The sequence below is a fragment of the Battus philenor genome, unplaced genomic scaffold (genome assembly GCF_028537555.1).
Source record: "Battus philenor isolate CCGP_79_NKW_IND1 unplaced genomic scaffold, ilBatPhil1.0.hap1 SCAF_1, whole genome shotgun sequence".
Lineage (NCBI taxonomy): Eukaryota > Metazoa > Arthropoda > Insecta > Lepidoptera > Papilionidae > Battus > Battus philenor.
Genome location: NW_027181661.1, coordinates 12,295,901 through 12,314,502, shown reverse-complemented (window position 1 = coordinate 12,314,502; position 18,602 = coordinate 12,295,901). Strand labels below are relative to the sequence as shown.

The 18,602-nt window shown below is 38.4% G+C and overlaps 2 protein-coding genes across 2 annotated transcripts; both read right to left on the bottom strand.

The window, feature by feature from the left end:
* Positions 1-1,377: 1,377 nt before the first annotated feature.
* On the bottom strand, positions 1,378-4,182 carry LOC137919588 (uncharacterized). The gene is made up of 4 exons (XM_068762711.1): positions 4,100-4,182; positions 3,674-3,736; positions 2,029-2,236; positions 1,378-1,620 (listed from the first exon to the last, which is right to left on the bottom strand). The coding sequence occupies exons 1-4, from the start codon at positions 4,180-4,182 to the stop codon at positions 1,378-1,380; spliced, it is 597 nt and encodes a 198-aa protein (XP_068618812.1).
* Positions 4,183-4,370: 188 nt separating this feature from the next.
* LOC137921422 (uncharacterized) lies at positions 4,371-8,103 on the bottom strand. The gene is made up of 5 exons (XM_068764185.1): positions 7,991-8,103; positions 6,265-6,492; positions 5,526-5,661; positions 5,098-5,225; positions 4,371-4,509 (listed from the first exon to the last, which is right to left on the bottom strand). Exons 1-5 carry the CDS (start codon positions 7,996-7,998, stop codon positions 4,371-4,373), a joined length of 639 nt encoding a protein of 212 aa, XP_068620286.1. The 5' UTR covers positions 7,999-8,103.
* Positions 8,104-18,602: the final 10,499 nt, after the last annotated feature.

Genomic DNA, 18,602 nt, shown 5'->3' with positions numbered 1-18,602 from the left:
TGTCCCAAAAAGAAAAAGAGGCGATGAGTGTACGTCATAAAATTGTAACTGACTTGATTTAACAGCGAATTTTTATTGGTATCCTAATAATGGCACTAGTATAGTAGTAATATTTATAATGGTGTAATAATACTAGCGACTAACACAAAATTCATTAAAAAAATTAGTAAGTGCCGGCGGAGGCTCTTAAGGGAGCTCACAAGCTTTGTTAACTAAATCAATGAAAAGCGCCATCTGTGCCCTATCGCCACAAATGTGCGGAATCTGTAAATACCAAAAGGGCAACATTCCAGTAATCAATTTTATCAACTTTCAAAATGGCCACTTTTTCTCCCGTGAGATTGATATTTTAACTTATCTGCCTCTTCTTTATTGCTACCAATTTTTAAAACCATTATTAAATATTTATATGATTAAAATTCACGTTAAAATGGACTTAACAAAAATGTACACAATACTGCCATCTACTAATTTCATTTGGAAATATGTAATCATTTATTATAGAAAATAAATGAACAGCTGGTCTAATAATAAAAGCATGAAGTGTTACTCGCGCCCTGACAAGCTCTTGTTGCTAAGCCCAGAATAATATTCAAGTCTATCTGGAATCTCTTGGCAGTCTATTTAACTGTTGAAACTAGCGACGTTGACCGCAGGATTGTTTTAGCCCATAATGTGATTATAGAAATTGATCGAGTCAAGGTCCAGCTCTCTCTGACACGTTCGAATGGGAATGCTAAACGTTGACTCAAACGGTGAAATTAAATGATGTATCGGCCCCATCCGGAGTTTCTGAGAGCCCGCGAATTTAGCATCGCACTACCGCTAAAGCGGTGAAGCTATAAATGACAGCTAGCGGGCAATATTGCCCCTAACAAAAAAAAAATTACTAAAAGCTTTTGCTCTTATAGTACTAGTTATCCCAACCTGTTTTGCGTGACCCACACTGCTTTTTGTGGGTATTATTTTATAATATCACTTCATAGTAATTTTTAAGAACCAAATAAAATATCTGGCTGAGTTTTGCACCTATAAAACAACATGGTTTTTTAATAACCAGCCTTCAAACTCCACTCTGCAAAAGGAACATTCCTATCAAATTATATATCATGATGTGTCAGAATAATGACTGAAATTTCAATCTATCTAATCTTAAGAAATTTGTAGCATCAATCTATACCTTTAACATTCTATCACATTTCTCGTTATCAATAAAAACACAGTAATTTTAGCAACATTTGTATATTTTCTTTTAACTCTACACGTTACATCAATGTTTATATCTTTTATTTTGTTAACGTTTTACAATATTTAAAGACGGACATTTTATAGTTATATAATAATATCTAGATTACAAAACAAACACGTATCAAATTCTTACCACTGTGACAACAGATCGAAATCTGTTAACCTCTGTAAAACAAATCCACGCTTTTTTGTTTTCTGTTTATCCTTTTCTTTTTCAGTCTCTTTCACTTGTGCCGTTTTTTGCGTTCCTTTTTTCGTCGGAGCTTCTTTCATTTTTTGCACCTCACACTCCATGTCGAATGGGCATTCGTCAGCCGGAGATATAGGCATCATTATCACTGGCACGTAATTGAATTTATCGCCGTTTTTTAGCTGAGAACAAAATATTAAAATATAAATTAATAAAATAAGTCAATTAGAGACAATCTGTATTGTATTGAATATTAAAAATATCTATTTTCCCTCAATGAACTGAAATAATGGAGTTCATTGGAAATCATTTAGTTATAACTGAAACACGGGATAACTGTAGACTAAACATCAATACTCTCTATGTACACCAAGTGTAACTAACTTAATTGCAAACAGGGAAACAACTAGTTGAGAGTGAAGCAATTGTTGGTAGTTTTGTTTTCGACTTAGTTTTTAAATACCTTATGACTTCAACTATAAACAACCAGGAATACGTAAATAATTTTTTTGTTTGAATGAACGTGTCAAGTGAGACTATTTTTAGCCACTTAAATTTAAAGATTACGAAGTCGTTCGCATTAAATTTACATGATTTTCCTCAGCGCACTGACAGCAGTAGCTTTGGGCTGCAGACACGGCCTGGCTGTCGATCAAGTACTTCACGACGGATTTTAGTTGATCGTTTTCCTTGTCTGAACTAGCTGGTGGTTTATTCTCCCATTTCCCTTGTGGGTTCATCTGAACCAGCATCGGTGCTGACATCGAAAGTGTGTCGAATCCAGGCCTAGTTGGTGGACTGACGAAAAGAAAATAAAGTTGTGTTAAAGTAAAAAAATATAAATATTTTTCGTATAACATTAAAAACTTCAAAAGTCATATATGGTAGAAAATTATATCACAAGTACCATTACTAAGAATAATTAATAAAGGTAATTTCTTATGAATTGTTGCAAATTGCCTTGAGTAATTAGGCCACCATTGTACTTTTTTCTAGTGATTATACATATGTATCTTTCTCTTTACGTATACAATAAAGAATATCATGTTAAATAAATTAAAATTCATTAAATTTACATGTAATAAATCGTAGTCGAAATATTTTTCCTTATTTGTATTTATTTATGAAACTACGAAATAAAATCTGAAGTAACTTATAGGACTCTGGAAGTTACGATTTTAGCTACTTATTATGCACTTGATACACTAGACGATGGAAACTTTATTTATGTTAAAAAAAATATACAAACTGATTTTATATACATTTGTAATAATATTTTAAAACTTTTCAAAATACTTGACGCGTAAACGTACACGTGTACTTTGGATTTTACGTTGAGATCATAGTAATAATAGTTATTCTAATGTGTCGGCTCTACTACAGGTAAAAAAAACATAAAAATCTAATGATTTAACAAAAAAAAACTCAAATTGGTGTAGCCTAACTAAACCAAGTTTAGTCGCATGTAACTCAATTAATGGTATCTGTTATAATATAAATGTATGCTGCAGAATATGTACCACTACTGCAAATTTTGATAAAAAAGCACTTTGTTTAGCCCATCTTTAAATATAAAAGGTATCCCTAAATTATATTACTAACTAGGTTTATAAGACACCGAATATCAGGCGGCGATGTTTTTTGTTTAATGTTGTTGTAAGTCAAAGTTCTTTTTAATATATATTCGTCTCTTATTTAAATTGCGATAGCACGTCTTGTACAATAATGTACGAGATTATTTTAAAACTTCACAGAAAATTTTATAGTTATCTGACATGAATTTTCAGAATAGCCATTACTTTTTCTATAAATGCGATTTTAAAGATCTAGCCTTCACTTTGTTGCGATTGATATTATTATATTCCATAACGTTTACATAGCCCCTATATGTATATTTAAATCTAAAGCTTTGACAAATAAAACAACAACCATTAGTTTTTTTCATTACGTGTACTTATGTATGCTTTTTTATACTTTAAATTGACTACAAGGAAAGATTGTTTTAAAAAAAAGAAAAATTACATACATATCGGCAACTTTTTTCGACAATTTATTGTCACCCATCCTAAAGGAATTGTTTATGTAGTATTTGAAATTAATTAAAACGTTTTCTTAATTTATATTAATTATTAACAAGAATTTAAATAAATTTTTAGCAACTATGACTTATGCCAAAAGAATATCGATTTATTGTGTGGCCAGTGTATGGTTCAGATTAAAAATAATTATAATTACCGTTTGGTGAAGTACAACGACGAATACGACAAAATACATTTGCATTTTTTTATAGTATCTTGCCTATTTTGTTAGGATCGAAAGTCTGTAAACAAAATTAACAATATTTATTTTCTTAGGAAAATTGAACACTTGCAAACTCCTTTTGTTACACTTATCTTTGTGACATATACCAGTGGACTTATAATTATTATACATGACATATTCTATTTATTTTACTACTCTATTAATCTTTTATTGGGTTTTATTGAGAGAATACAATACTTATTAGAGGTAAAACCATGTTAATGTTCAATAATTAGTTCCAATTGTTTGTTTCTATAACACAAGTCGCCATTATATCTCTTAACGATATATCAAATTTCCGAGAAAAAATATAAGATAGTATGGAAAAAATGGTACCTTAAGATTGATAACAGTTATTACATGTTAGTATAGTTTGTATTTATGTGTACATATATTTCAATAACTATACGGAAATAAGTGTTAGTCACAAGGTCCATAAACATTTTTAAAAATCACTGTTAAGGTGATTAATGAAAAACAACCAGAGACCGAAAATTTTTTACTTTAATTTTATTAATAACTAAATTTTACAATAAAGCGATAAAATGGAACCATTTGTTTCGAAAATGTCCTTTATTTTTTTATTACATTTCAAGCAAGTAAATTAAAAAAAATATAAATGTATACACATTTACCACTGCGACAATAAATCGAAATCGGTGTGCCTACTCAGCAGCCACGGCTTAGGTTTATTGAGCGGACCACCGCCGCGTTTCAACTCTCCACTCTTCTTTTCCTTATCGGGTTTCTTACACGAGTGCCAGATAAATCTGAAATTAAAAGATGAAGTGTTAAATGCACATTGTTCCCTAGATGGCGCCACGGACAGTAACAATTACCACTTTCATACAGAAGTAACAGTGTACAGAAACATTATAATTTCATTGCATTATTCACTTTTCACTTAAACAAATTTATATCATATTTTTAATTCTTATTCCAGTATAATAAAACTGCTACTTCTACTAAAATCGATTACTTTTAAAAGTACAAACTGCTTTAATTTTCTCATGACGTGTTATTACTTAAAATAAAAAATGTACAAAGAGAAATTTTAAATTAAAGAGTTTTTCCGCCTTCTCTTATTTTCTATTCGCCTTTATTGCGACTGGAATTTAGATGGATTTTCATTCGACAGTGTATCAAAAAATTCCTTTCCAATGCAGAGTTCGCTTGCAACAAGTAATAAAATATTTGTCACATACTAAAGATTTTTGAATATAGCAAGTGAACAAATATCATTAGATTCTATTGCTAAATTTCAGCACATGTTTAATATTGCAATGCCATCCACCAGTGCATCCATCATCGTCTCATGGTGGAAAATGCACAGCAGTATTTTTTACATTTATCCTTACCTTGGCGTCTTAACAACATGTTGGTGTACTGGACACTTGAACTCCCAATCTGGTAGTTGTAAGATGTAAATAACCTCCTCATCTTCTGCTTTAGTTTTATCTGATTCCTTCTTTGTTTGCGGATATGGCTATAAGACATAAAACATTGTTATGGACACTATTCACAAGGCAAATAACTAAAAATAATTTTAAACGAATATGCTTAACAATAGCATTTGTTGTTTATTAATGGATAGACGAATCGATAATACTGATATTTTTACAAGACTATTTTGTGACATTCTACAGTGGTTAAACACTAGTTGCGAATAATTGCAACGTATGTAATTATGTTCTCGGAAAATAGAATCTTATTGTTTTGATAATTATACTTTTTTAAATATAATAAAATGTATAATGGAGGAAAATAGCTAAAGAAAGATACTTACGAATACACTAGGCGCTGAAATTGCTTCGCTCGGGTCTAGATACCCATCAAGTATTTGCTGGTTAATCTTCGTCTTACGCGCCAAGTTGAAATTGTTAACGATCTCTTGTGTCATCGGAAACGTAATAAGCGGCCGCCTGTGTATTACGTAGTTTTTATTCATCATCATATTCACAGAAAAATAGGCAAATTATAACAAATATATGTTATGAACAAAAGTTTCAATTATTACGCAATATATATATAATTATGCGGTGCGAAGGAGAAAGCTCCTAACTGTAGAATGAGTACTACGGAAAAATGTGAAAACTCGATACGATAAAATGAAATTATAAATAAAGAAACAGGCAATCGTTGTGGGGTTTGAAACAGAGGAAACGCTAGTCATATGGACAACATGATTTTTGTAGCATATCTGCTATAAAATCTGGCAAACATTATGTTTGATCAAAACTTTCTATTGATTTATTAATTTTATTATTTTATTCACATTACGATTACTATCCACACACAAATAGTCTTTGCAAATAATTCTATATTTACAATGATAACTTGTTTACGTCATATGCCAGTTACGCATAATGCCCGAAGTTCGACAGAAACTAGAGATTAAGCTCCCCTGTAGGAGCATATTCCAGCTTAAAGCTGCAAGAGTTCCAAACGATTTGCAATGTAAGAAGAAGCCACACCAAACTCACATGAGTAATATTTATTTCTCTAAGGCTAAAGTAAATTTTCACCTAAATGGATCCAGATACAGCGCTCTAGGAGGTAGCTTGAAATGTTTTTTAATATATTCGTCGTCTAGCATTGGGAAGTCGTCGGTCGGAGAGGTCGCAGGTGAGGTTGTCTGTGGCCGGCCTTTATCCGAGGCAGGCTGCATAGATTTGTCATCGCGAGGCACCATGCATATGAGAGGCAGGCTTGCCTTCCCGGGGGTCGGCATAGAAGCCGAGCATGGGCAACAACTGCAATATTTTAACATTTATTAAAAAGTAAATTTTGTTATTCAACATACCGTACACCGTCCAGTTATTTGCAATAATGAGTGTTGATACCAAAGCACCTTATTTATATATTAATACTCAAACCAGCGGCGACAATCGTTATCGGAAATAAATTTTATGCGGCTATTAACACATAAAAAATCATGATATTTTTACGTATTTCATCACAAATCTAAGTTACATTTCATAAGTATCTTAGTTCCCTGTTTCAAAATATTTAAAAATCTACAATAGGACACTATCAAATTCAAATATCTCTTATTGATAATACGATGGATTGCATTTTTGTGGATATCAAGTCTACCACCTATATCGATAATAAATGCCTCAGACACGGGATGATCAGCTAAAAGAAATTCAGTGGGAATTTACATAATATGTTAAGTAATAGAAGCTTTAAAGAAGGTGAATATATAATTAATCTTCAGCAAAAAAAACTTTAGATATTTTAGTCTTGTTTCTAAACACCCGGCATGTGCTCATTAAAACTCTATTAAAATGCACTAGACTTATAGCTTCTGGCAGTACAAAGTCCGCAACAAAATTTTGAAACACATTCAAATAATACAATAACGATAGTTGTTAACGCATAGTGAGGGAAAGATATTAATAACCCACAAACCTGCTGTGTTAGTTCAACGTAGTACTTGGTGCTTACCACCTAAAACATGGTTGCACAGACTTATTAAGACTAGGAGCCACTCAGACAAATCATGACTGATGGCGGGCCGGCCGCCAGAAGTATAGGTAATTCATTTTTTTTGGGTTTATTCTGGAATAGAATTCAATATTTTTTGCTGTCTGCGGGCCACCAGTATTCAACCGGCGGGCCGCGGTCTGTGCATCCATGACCTAAAAGAACTAGGCTAATATAGTTAACGCTATTACATTTATGATTGTATACATGGTAATAAACGGTACCAGGTCTAGGCGAGTATAGTATAGTATCTTGAATAATGGAATTGTAAACCAAGGTAAATTTTTTTTATTAAATATTATAATACAAAATTCGAAATGTAACTATGAAATGTTTCTAACACGCAACAACAGATAGTAAACAATAATTAATTTTAGTATGTAGTAATACAATATAAAGCCTTTGCTTCTTGGAAAGCCATTTTAAAGCCTTTACACCTAAAACCACCCAGTATACATACAAACATATATAAATATATATAAATATATATATATATATATATATATATATATATATATTCATTTATAGCGTAGTAACCCTCTGAGCACACAAACGTTCTTTTACTTTTTTAAATCTTGCAATTGAAGCTTATAAAACCGCATACTTTGCCTATAGATTTGCTCGACGAAGTGAAGTCTTAGTCATGTCGATATGATAACACTATTTGGTCATTAGAAACAAATATAGAAATATGTAAGTATTTGTATGTTATGTATTAATGTGATAAATTAATATAATAAAACGTCTATTTGTAATACGAACCCTGCCATCTTGCAGTATTTCTAGATTATTTCAGTATTCGTTTAAGTTGATTTCATTTTTTGAGGATGTTTTTTTTTTGTAAATTTTAAGTAAATTTGGAACAAAATGTTACATTATTTATTAAATTAAAGGACTGTTGAAAAGTGTGGGCTAAGATTATTGACAAATCAAATTTGACGCATCTTATATTGTTTTTATTTAAACATTTATAATCAGCCATACAAAATAGAGGTGAAAATAAATAAGATTAGGAATAAATAATTTTAGAAAACTTTTTTAAATAATTACACGTTATTTTTCAATAATGTAAGGTAATCCACTATAGGGTGGAGGCTATAAAACTTTCACAAAGGAAGGTTAACTACTAAACTTTAAACTTGACTAAACACAGGAAGACTTTTTTTGTACTGAGAAATATTCTAGTCTAAATCATTTAATATTTTGTTAAGCATCAGGTCAATTTTATTAACAATGGATCTATAAACAAGCTGTTGTATCGACCAAACTATGTATATGAAGCCAACGTAAAATGCTCTTTATAGATACACGTAACGAAATTTAAAAAAATAAAAATAAAAAAAAATCTTGTCCGGCAAACTTGGCGAACTATTTTTCATAGTCATAACTTGCAATTAGCTTTCATTAAATTGGTTTAATAAAGTCTTCTGTTATACTTCTCAACTTTTACACCAAGTACGAAATTTAAAAAAATAATTGTTAACTATCTTTACCTGTTATCTAGTGATAAGTAAACCAATGTTAAATGTTATTGTTTCATTAAATAGCTCCCAAAACATCCTTTCGCGACCGAAGATTATATTGGCAGAGAAAATAAAAAAAATGTTATTAAAACAACATTTAAGAAATAGCGGTTTAACCAAGTTAAAAAAGTTATTAACCAAATTATAGATGTAAAAATTAATATTCGTAAAACAAACGTCACAAGTTCACTCAGCGAGTTGCGATTTAAATTTTCATTTCGCACGATAAGCCTCTATTGACTCTATAGTTTTTAAATAAAGGGAGCTTTGCTGCAAACAGACAAACAAGCCGCTTATTAATCTCTATCGCCCGTCATAGAGGCGGCAGATTCAATAGTAGAGCATTTGCCGCGTGCAAGACACGTGCCGGCGACTTCTCTGACGGTCTATCTGCTGGAACCCCCGCCTAGCGATTTCGTCGATACGCCAACAGCCGTTCAAGCTTTTTTCACCCCTTTATCCTTCCTTTTAAGCCCTTAATAGCTTGAACTCTGTTTTCATTATATGTATAACGGACACTTGCAATAGAAACGTCTAACCATTCTGTATTTATCACCCCGAGGTATAATTTTATTGCTTTCTGTGAGGTTCACTCGGCGGCAATAACTTCTGATTGTATTTTAGAAATTGCCCTGTATACCTTGTATGTCCACTTTTCTGTATTGTTGTCAATTTTAACTATTTTATAAAATTTTGTATAATGCCGCAATCGTTCTGATTTGATTTCCTGGAAGGTATTAAGATCATTTTTTTTAAATCATTTTAATTTATGGGGCGTTTCTCCAATAGGCACCGATTTACCCGAGGAAAATTCGACATTCAGATAACGCAAGATGGCGGCGGCGCTACGGTAGTCGACATTTTTCCTATTTCCCTTTTAGTCAAGATCGGTGTCACAATGGTATTATAAGTAGCAAAAGGATACTTTGCATATAGGTATGTAAGTAATTGCAATAATAATTTAGATATTAAAAACAATAAAGCGTTTAAAAGATGTCAAATTTGTTTTAAAAAAATAATATCCGAAATAGATATAATTCAAGATTAAAAATAATAACGAATCTATCAAATGTTTTTCAAAAAAAACAATAGATACGAGATAAAAATATCGCTTATTTTATATTGTTACATTTTTTTGGTATTGGGTAGATACCCACCAGATGGTAGCAGATTTATATTTTCGAACATGTCTTCCGTCGAATTGCACACATTGTTTAAAATGGAGTCTTGTGTCCTGTGCCATACGCCACGAATATATTTTCAATTACAAGTGATCAGGTATTATCATTGTAAATTCTCTCTTCGAGGTAGCCTCATAAAAAATCTATTGGAGCTTAGTTGGATAACCTCGGTTGACTTACACATTTATAAATATATATTTTGTACTTTCACAAAGCGTACTGAAAGGTTTTTGCGGGAAAGCTTGTTAAGCAAATTAATCAAAGCTCTGGTTGTGTTTGCAGTCAAACCATCCTGTTGGAACCTTGCGTGTGACGAGTAACATTAGATGAGGTTGCAGGTTCGGCAAAAAATCCGTAAGCATGCGTAGATAATTCTCACTATTGACATTCGTCGCTAGGGCTAAAACATTTACGAAAAAAATTGTTCCAATTATCCCATACAAGAAGACGACCCACAAATGGATAAACCTGGGGCAATTAAATGTTTTGTGATATTTCAGCGGAGGGCTGCGGTTTCTTGGAGACTAGTAAGGGCAGTTTTGCTTGTTGACGTGGTCGTTTCAGTGAAAATGAGCGTCATTCCGAAAAATTCTTAAACGCTCCATCTTAGAAAAAATTCTTCGCGAAATAAATTTACTTTCTTCCAGTTCTTGTACAGTCTGCTTTTAAAAGGAAGGAGCTTAAAATTTTTATAATATTTCAGAAATTATCGCTTTTGGAATTCCCAATGAGGCTGATCTTTTTCGTAATGGAAGTCCTAGGTTTTCGCGCAAACTTTTTCTAATAATTCAATGTTTTTGGCAATCCAAAAATCGATTAGACCCAGGCCATTAAGTGTTCATTGTCGAAGCAGTTGCAATCTCTGCATCCAGGAACAATTAAATGTACACTCGGTCCATCACTTATCCATCGAATACCGCAGTTTGTACAAAATTGTTGATGAGCGGTTAGGTAAGAATCGTTACGTCGGCGGTGGCGTCGGTTTCGCGGACTGGTTCAGCGTCGACATCGGCTTCGTTATGGTCGTGAACGTCGGCGTACAAGTAGGCATCGGCACTCCATCTCTATTGGCGCCGTCGAGCTACGTCGGCGGTGGCGTCCGTTTCACGGACGAGGTCAGCGTCGACATCGGCTTCGTTATGGTCGTGAACGTCGACGTCCAAGTAGGCATCGGCACTACATCTCTATTGGCGCCGTCGAGCTACGTCGGGGGTGGCGTCCGTTTCACGGACTAGGTCAGCGTCGACATCGGCTTCGTTATGGTCGTGAACGTCGACGTCCAAGTAGGCATCGGCACTACATCTCTATTGGCGCCGTCGAGCTACGTCGGCGGTGGCGTCCGTTTCACGGACGAGGTCAGCGTCGACATCGGCTTCGTTATGGTCGTGAACGTCGACGTCCAAGTAGGCATCGGCACTACATCTCTATTGGCGCCGTCGAGCTACGTCGGCGGTGGCGTCCGTTTCACGGACGAGGTCAGCGTCGACATCGGCTTCGTTATGGTCGTGAACGTCGACGTCCAAGTAGGCATCGGCACTACATCTCTATTGGCGCCGTCGAGCTACGTCGGCGGTGGCGTCCGTTTCACGGACGAGGTCAGCGTCGACATCGGCTTCGTTATGGTCGTGAACGTCGGCGTCCAAGTAGGCATCGGCACTACATCTCTATTGGCGCCGTCGAGCTACGTCGGGGGTGGCGTCCGTTTCACGGACGAGGTCAGCGTCGACATCGGCTTCGTTATGGTCGTGAACGTCGGCGTACAAGTAGGCATCGGCACTCCATCTCTATTGGCGCCGTCGAGCTACGTCGGCGGTGGCGTCCGTTTCACGGACGAGGTCAGCGTCGACATCGGCTTCGTTATGGTCGTGAACGTCGACGTCCAAGTAGGCATCGGCACTACATCTCTATTGGCGCCGTCGAGCTACGTCGGGGGTGGCGTCCGTTTCACGGACTAGGTCAGCGTCGACATCGGCTTCGTTATGGTCGTGAACGTCGACGTCCAAGTAGGCATCGGCACTACATCTCTATTGGCGCCGTCGAGCTACGTCGGCGGTGGCGTCCGTTTCACGGACGAGGTCAGCGTCGACATCGGCTTCGTTATGGTCGTGAACGTCGACGTCCAAGTAAGCATCGGCACTACATCTCTATTGGCGCCGTCGAGCTACGTCGGCGGTGGCGTCCGTTTCACGGACGAGGTCAGCGTCGACATCGGCTTCGTTATGGTCGTGAACGTCGACGTCCAAGTAGGCATCGGCACTACATCTCTATTGGCGCCGTCGAGCTACGTCGGCGGTGGCGTCCGTTTCACGGACGAGGTCAGCGTCGACATCGGCTTCGTTATGGTCGTGAACGTCGACGTCCAAGTAGGCATCGGCACTACATCTCTATTGGCGCCGTCGAGCTACGTCGGGGGTGGCGTCCGTTTCACGGACTAGGTCAGCGTCGACATCGGCTTCGTTATGGTCGTGAACGTCGACGTCCAAGTAGGCATCGGCACTACATCTCTATTGGCGCCGTCGAGCTACGTCGGCGGTGGCGTCCGTTTCACGGACGAGGTCAGCGTCGACATCGGCTTCGTTATGGTCGTGAACGTCGACGTCCAAGTAGGCATCGGCACTACATCTCTATTGGCGCCGTCGAGCTACGTCGGCGGTGGCGTCCGTTTCACGGACGAGGTCAGCGTCGACATCGGCTTCGTTATGGTCGTGAACGTCGGCGTCCAAGTAGGCATCGGCACTACATCTCTATTGGCGCCGTCGAGCTACGTCGGGGGTGGCGTCCGTTTCACGGACGAGGTCAGCGTCGACATCGGCTTCGTTATGGTCGTGAACGTCGGCGTACAAGTAGGCATCGGCACTCCATCTCTATTGGCGCCGTCGAGCTACGTCGGCGGTGGCGTCCGTTTCACGGACGAGGTCAGCGTCGACATCGGCTTCGTTATGGTCGTGAACGTCGACGTCCAAGTAGGCATCGGCACTACATCTCTATTGGCGCCGTCGAGCTACGTCGGGGGTGGCGTCCGTTTCACGGACTAGGTCAGCGTCGACATCGGCTTCGTTATGGTCGTGAACGTCGACGTCCAAGTAGGCATCGGCACTACATCTCTATTGGCGCCGTCGAGCTACGTCGGCGGTGGCGTCCGTTTCACGGACGAGGTCAGCGTCGACATCGGCTTCGTTATGGTCGTGAACGTCGGCGTCCAAGTAGGCATCGGCACTACATCTCTATTGGCGCCGTCGAGCTACGTCGGGGGTGGCGTCCGTTTCACGGACGAGGTCAGCGTCGACATCGGCTTCGTTATGGTCGTGAACGTCGACGTCCAAGTAGGCATCGGCACTACATCTCTATTGGCGCCGTCGAGCTACGTCGGCGGTGGCGTCCGTTTCACGGACGAGGTCAGCGTCGACATCGGCTTCGTTATGGTCGTGAACGTCGACGTCCAAGTAGGCATCGGCACTACATCTCTATTGGCGCCGTCGAGCTACGTCGGGGGTGGCGTCCGTTTTACGGACTAGGTCAGCGTCGACATCGGCTTCGTTATGGTCGTGAACGTCGGCGTCCAAGTAGGCATCGGCACTACATCTCTATTGGCGCCGTCGAGCTACGTCGGCGGTGGCGTCCGTTTCACGGACGAGGTCAGCGTCGACATCGGCTTCGTTATGGTCGTGAACGTCGACGTCCAAGTAGGCATCGGCACTACATCTCTATTGGCGCCGTCGAGCTACGTCGGCGGTGGCGTCCGTTTCACGGACGAGGTCAGCGTCGATATCGGCTTCGTTATGGTCGTGAACGTCGACGTCCAAGTAGGCATCGGCACTACATCTCTATTGGCGCCGTCGAGCTACGTCGGCGGTGGCGTCCGTTTCACGGACGAGGTCAGCGTCGACATCGGCTTCGTTATGGTCGTGAACGTCGACGTCCAAGTAGGCATCGGCACTACATCTCTATTGGCGCCGTCGAGCTACGTCGGGGGTGGCGTCCGTTTCACGGACTAGGTCAGCGTCGACATCGGCTTCGTTATGGTCGTGAACGTCGACGTCCAAGTAGGCATCGGCACTACATCTCTATTGGCGCCGTCGAGCTACGTCGGCGGTGGCGTCCGTTTCACGGACGAGGTCAGCGTCGACATCGGCTTCGTTATGGTCGTGAACGTCGACGTCCAAGTAGGCATCGGCACTACATCTCTATTGGCGCCGTCGAGCTACGTCGGCGGTGGCGTCCGTTTCACGGACGAGGTCAGCGTCGACATCGGCTTCGTTATGGTCGTGAACGTCGGCGTCCAAGTAGGCATCGGCACTACATCTCTATTGGCGCCGTCGAGCTACGTCGGGGGTGGCGTCCGTTTTACGGACTAGGTCAGCGTCGACATCGGCTTCGTTATGGTCGTGAACGTCGGCGTCCAAGTAGGCATCGGCACTACATCTCTATTGGCGCCGTCGAGCTACGTCGGCGGTGGCGTCCGTTTCACGGACGAGGTCAGCGTCGACATCGGCTTCGTTATGGTCGTGAACGTCGACGTCCAAGTAGGCATCGGCACTACATCTCTATTGGCGCCGTCGAGCTACGTCGGCGGTGGCGTCCGTTTCACGGACGAGGTCAGCGTCGACATCGGCTTCGTTATGGTCGTGAACGTCGGCGTCCAAGTAGGCATCGGCACTACATCTCTATTGGCGCCGTCGAGCTACGTCGGGGGTGGCGTCCGTTTCACGGACGAGGTCAGCGTCGACATCGGCTTCGTTATGGTCGTGAACGTCGACGTCCAAGTAGGCATCGGCACTACATCTCTATTGGCGCCGTCGAGCTACGTCGGCGGTGGCGTCCGTTTCACGGACGAGGTCAGCGTCGACATCGGCTTCGTTATGGTCGTGAACGTCGACGTCCAAGTAGGCATCGGCACTACATCTCTATTGGCGCCGTCGAGCTACGTCGGGGGTGGCGTCCGTTTTACGGACTAGGTCAGCGTCGACATCGGCTTCGTTATGGTCGTGAACGTCGGCGTCCAAGTAGGCATCGGCACTACATCTCTATTGGCGCCGTCGAGCTACGTCGGCGGTGGCGTCCGTTTCACGGACGAGGTCAGCGTCGACATCGGCTTCGTTATGGTCGTGAACGTCGACGTCCAAGTAGGCATCGGCACTACATCTCTATTGGCGCCGTCGAGCTACGTCGGGGGTGGCGTCCGTTTCACGGAGGTCAGCGTCGACATCGGCTTCGTTATGGTCATGAACGTCGGCGTCGAAGCAGGCATCGGCGCTACATCTCTATTGGCGCCGTCGAGCTACGTCGGCAGTGGCGTCGGTTTCGCGGACTGGGTCAGCGTCGGCATCGGCTTCGACGTTCACGACCATAACGAAGTCAAAGCCGACGCTGACACAGACGTTGAACTTTCGTATATGTTAGAAATGGATTAGTTAAAAATTCATTAATCTAATTGTTTAATAACTACGTAATATAGCCTTTTTACTACGTATTAGCTTAATAATGTTTCCAAATGCAAAACTTTTATTTGTAATTAAAATAATGACTTCTGCCTTACCATCATTGTTTTTGTAGCACAGTATTATTAACATTTACAAAACTTGAATCTTATTTTTTTGTCTTGAAATGTAAAGCGGGTTCAATGTATGTCTACCAAGTTACAAATAGCTGCATATCTGCTAAGAAGTCGCCGAGATTCTTGACGATGAATTTTTTCATATTGTCTGCGGGAGCGTGTTCCGATGGTTTATATTGGTATTATTTTTTATAGTATATATATAGTATATATATACATTACATATATATATATATATATATATATATATATATATATATATATATGTAAGAATGCCGAATAGAAAGTGAACCGGCATACTGAACTATACCATATTTAAAGGCCTATGTGTACTAGATTGTGAAGAATGAAGACATGAAAATGCCGTGAAGACAACTTTCCTGGAATGTCTACGATCAGCATAGTGACTGGGTCACTGGAAAGATAGTGACGGATTCGGCATTCCCTCACTTGGGCTCTGAGCAAGAGAAGTAGAAAGGCTCTTGGCTTGAGCACCCAAACCGCATGGATGATAGCCTGTATAAAAAAAACACCAGAATCTTATTTAAATGTAAAGATGCCTTCGTTCGCCTTACCACGGTTATATATTAAAAAAAAGAGTTTGTTCAACAGATTCAGCCTTTTAAAATTTTGATATTTTTTAACACAATTTCCTATGTATTCCTATCTATCAGAAATTTCAATCTTATAAAACACAGAAAGCGTGCATCTATTTAAAATCATATACGCTCCAAATCATCATTAGTTACAACACCTTCACAAGATAAAATTACATTGTTAATCTATGATAAGAAATAAATTATTTACTAGATAATAATCTAGCGGAATTCTCGACAGATTTAACTTTTGCAGTGAGGAAAATAAGTGGAAATTACATCTGAATATAAACTTCATACGGATTGCATGAAATTCTTCTACCTTTACGTTTCTACACCAGTGGAAATGGTATTTTATTTTATATGCATCAGAACTTACAGAACGAGTGCGCGAGTGGAAAAGTTTTTGAGGTGCCATTGGTAGACTATAACTGCGTACAGAATTGGACAGAAATATAAAAAATAATTGATGCAGTCAACTGAATCAATTACTTTAGTTCTAGTTTAGACTGCATAATTCTTTAACAACTTACTTTATGACGATATTACATAGAGAGCTATAGCAAAATAACTTAGCTCATTCCTATGAGCTTACATTCTCGTATACATTTTAATTCTTAAAACAGCAAAATCTAATTACGTAAAAAAATTATACTACAAAAAATCGTTTATATAAGTAAACAAACGCCCCGGCAGTGACGAAGTCACGTTAATTACAGTATAACAAAACCCTTCGGACATTATGCAAGTCATTTATTTCTGGTCGGAAGTTTTAAATAACTCAATTTATTTAAAAACGATTTAGGTATTGACATACATTAAAACCTGCCGTGTCTATACCATCAACGATTCCAATTCACGTAAACATGAAGTAATCGTAGAAATTTGTTTACCACTCCTCGGATATCCGCCACCTGTTGAGTACCATCAGAATATCGATCTAAACGTCGTTGTCACGGCCTCGTGTTTTTTTTATTGTTACCTCCGTTATTGCGTGCGGCTGTGCGGCTAATGCCCACGACTTTCTCTGTAATGCCTTCCACTTCATCTACTCAATGCTCCTTCTCAAATGTGTCGCTATCCGTCGTTTGATTTTATTTCATGGCATTACTTAGACGATTTCCAATAAGCAAATTGTTATAAGTCATGATTTCACAATGAACCTTCTTATGAAATCGTTCTGTGCTTTTTTGTACAATACCTTTTATTATTTTATTATGACCAAAATATAGCTTTAAAGTTTAGACTGTTTTAAACATAAACAAGACATTTTATTGTGATATACATACATGAACGTGAAACTTAATATAGAACGATACAGTTAAAAGGCTATTATGGATACAAATAATTAAAGTTAAAGCTGCCTCGTATATTGCAAGGCGTCGAGGGCAAAAGCAATACGAGCTGGTTCTATATTTTATTTGCTTAACAATATTTTACAACAAATTTCACAACTTGTACACATATGATTGGTTATAGGTGTAAAAGTTTTTGTTGGAAAATGATTTCCAATCAACCCGTACAAAGTGATTACTTTGAAACTCTATTTATAGTCCGATAACTTCTGGAAATTCAAAATTAGAAGGGGTAGATAGTAAACAATAATTAATTTTAAAACGTAGTAGTCTGAGTTTGATAACGCTTTTTCTTGTTATGTTATAATACCGTTTATTTTTTATGAAGCCTTTGATTTTTGGATAAGTTGTACCATTACCTTACCTTTTAGTTTTTACACATATGACCAATCACGATATCTATTTACATTACAATATACATATAAAAAATATCTCGGAGGGTGTTTCAAGGTACAGTGGGCATGTAACACGTCTAGCCGGCTATTTATTCAGATCTGTAGTGTTATTGAGAAACGATAACTCCGTCATCCGAGTCGTTGCTATTTGCGTAAGTTGTCGAAACTTTTACAGCCCTTCCACTCACTTCCCTACTTCACATTCGCCTTTACTTCCTGGCGACAACTCCCCAGTGATTTTAAACAACGATCGTGTAGACATTCTCAAATAAATTACAATAATATTTATCGCTGTACAAATTAAGATTTTAAAATATACACTTTTAGATTTATTTACTTTTATTTCGTATTATGTTGAAATAATTATTAATTTTTTATATGAATTCATTTTTGATTTACTTTCATTCTCATTTACAGATATTGTATTGTTATTATAAATTGTATTTTCATTGTTTACGATGATTGTAATGTTACGTGATTAGTCTCGCGCTTGATTTTATGATATATTTTGTGTTTGATTAAAATAATTTTGTATTTGTCTTTGATGGATCGAAATAAATAGATTTACTGAATCTTTTTGATTAATTAGATATCTTTTATTAATTTTTGATACATTTTTATTTAGACTAGTTTTTATTTTTTACGTCTTGTATGATAATTTTTTAAACTATCAATCAAGTAAGATTTAAATTTTATATACGTAATACTAAATGGAATTCCGGAAAATTGTTTTAAGGGTTCATACTTTGGATATTGAAAACAATAATAAC